General features: G+C 49.8%; 1 protein-coding gene across 1 annotated transcript in view; it reads right to left on the bottom strand.

Moving 5' to 3' along the window:
* The window catches only part of NLK (nemo like kinase), a 52,901-nt gene extending 52,675 nt beyond the window's left edge, over positions 1–226 (bottom strand). The window contains exon 1 of the mRNA XM_010162716.1: positions 1–226. This exon is cut by the window's left edge and continues 253 nt beyond it. Within this exon, the coding sequence (XP_010161018.1) occupies positions 1–226 (226 nt within the window).
* Between the last annotated feature and the right edge of the window lie 640 nt (positions 227–866).

An 866-nucleotide genomic window follows, 5' to 3' on the forward strand; every position in this document is an offset into this window, starting at 1 on the left:
CGGCGGCCGCGGCAGCCGAAGAGGCATGCTGCTGTACGGGATGGACCGCGGCCGCAGAGCCTGGATGCAAGTGATGTTGAGGGTGGTGGTGGTGATGGAGGTGAGGAGGAGGGAGGTGAGGAAGGTGGTGGTGATGGTGGTGGTGGTGACCTGCTGCTGCTGCAGACGTACCGCCATTGTAAGCCGCCATCATTTTTGCGTTGGCTGTTGTGCCACAAAGAGACATTCAAAGAAATGCCCTTTGATTGGATAACAACTGGGTCAAGCTGTCATTTGGCCATAAAAATGAAATCTGCTACACTTCAAAAGAAGTTGGGTTTCATCATACACGGCCCACCTTTAAAAACATTGAGCTCAACTGGCCTTATCTCTTCACGAAGCCAAACAATTTGGAGAATCTCTTCATGTGTGCGTGAGCCAGAGTGCACGAACCCTCTTCCCCAAGAGTCCAGCTGTGGTTGGCTACTGAAACTCCATCCTTGGGCAACGGGGTTGGGCTTGGTTTGGTTTTTTTTTTTCCTTCACTTTTTTTTTGTTTGTTTGTTTGTTTTGTTATAAAAAAAGAACTGGAGCGATCAATCCCCCTTCCCTCCAGAAGGAGGATTCCGAGTCTCTCCCCTGGAATACCCCGAGAGGACTGACCAGCCTACCCCTTCCATTCCCACATCCTCTCCATTTATCTCCTCGAAACCTCCCTGAGCGCCCAGGCACCTCCTACATAGCTCCCTCCCTTCAGACACCTGCTTCCTCAATATTGAAAAAACAAAAAAATAATTAAAAAATAAAACCCCAAAAACTTGGGAGTTTGGAACTTTTCCTTGCAGGCCTGAAACACGCACGAGCACCCCGAAAAAGTGACGGGGGGC

Source organism: Antrostomus carolinensis, unplaced genomic scaffold (genome assembly GCF_000700745.2).
Source record: "Antrostomus carolinensis isolate BGI_N321 unplaced genomic scaffold, ASM70074v2 scaffold18492, whole genome shotgun sequence".
Lineage (NCBI taxonomy): Eukaryota > Metazoa > Chordata > Aves > Caprimulgiformes > Caprimulgidae > Antrostomus > Antrostomus carolinensis.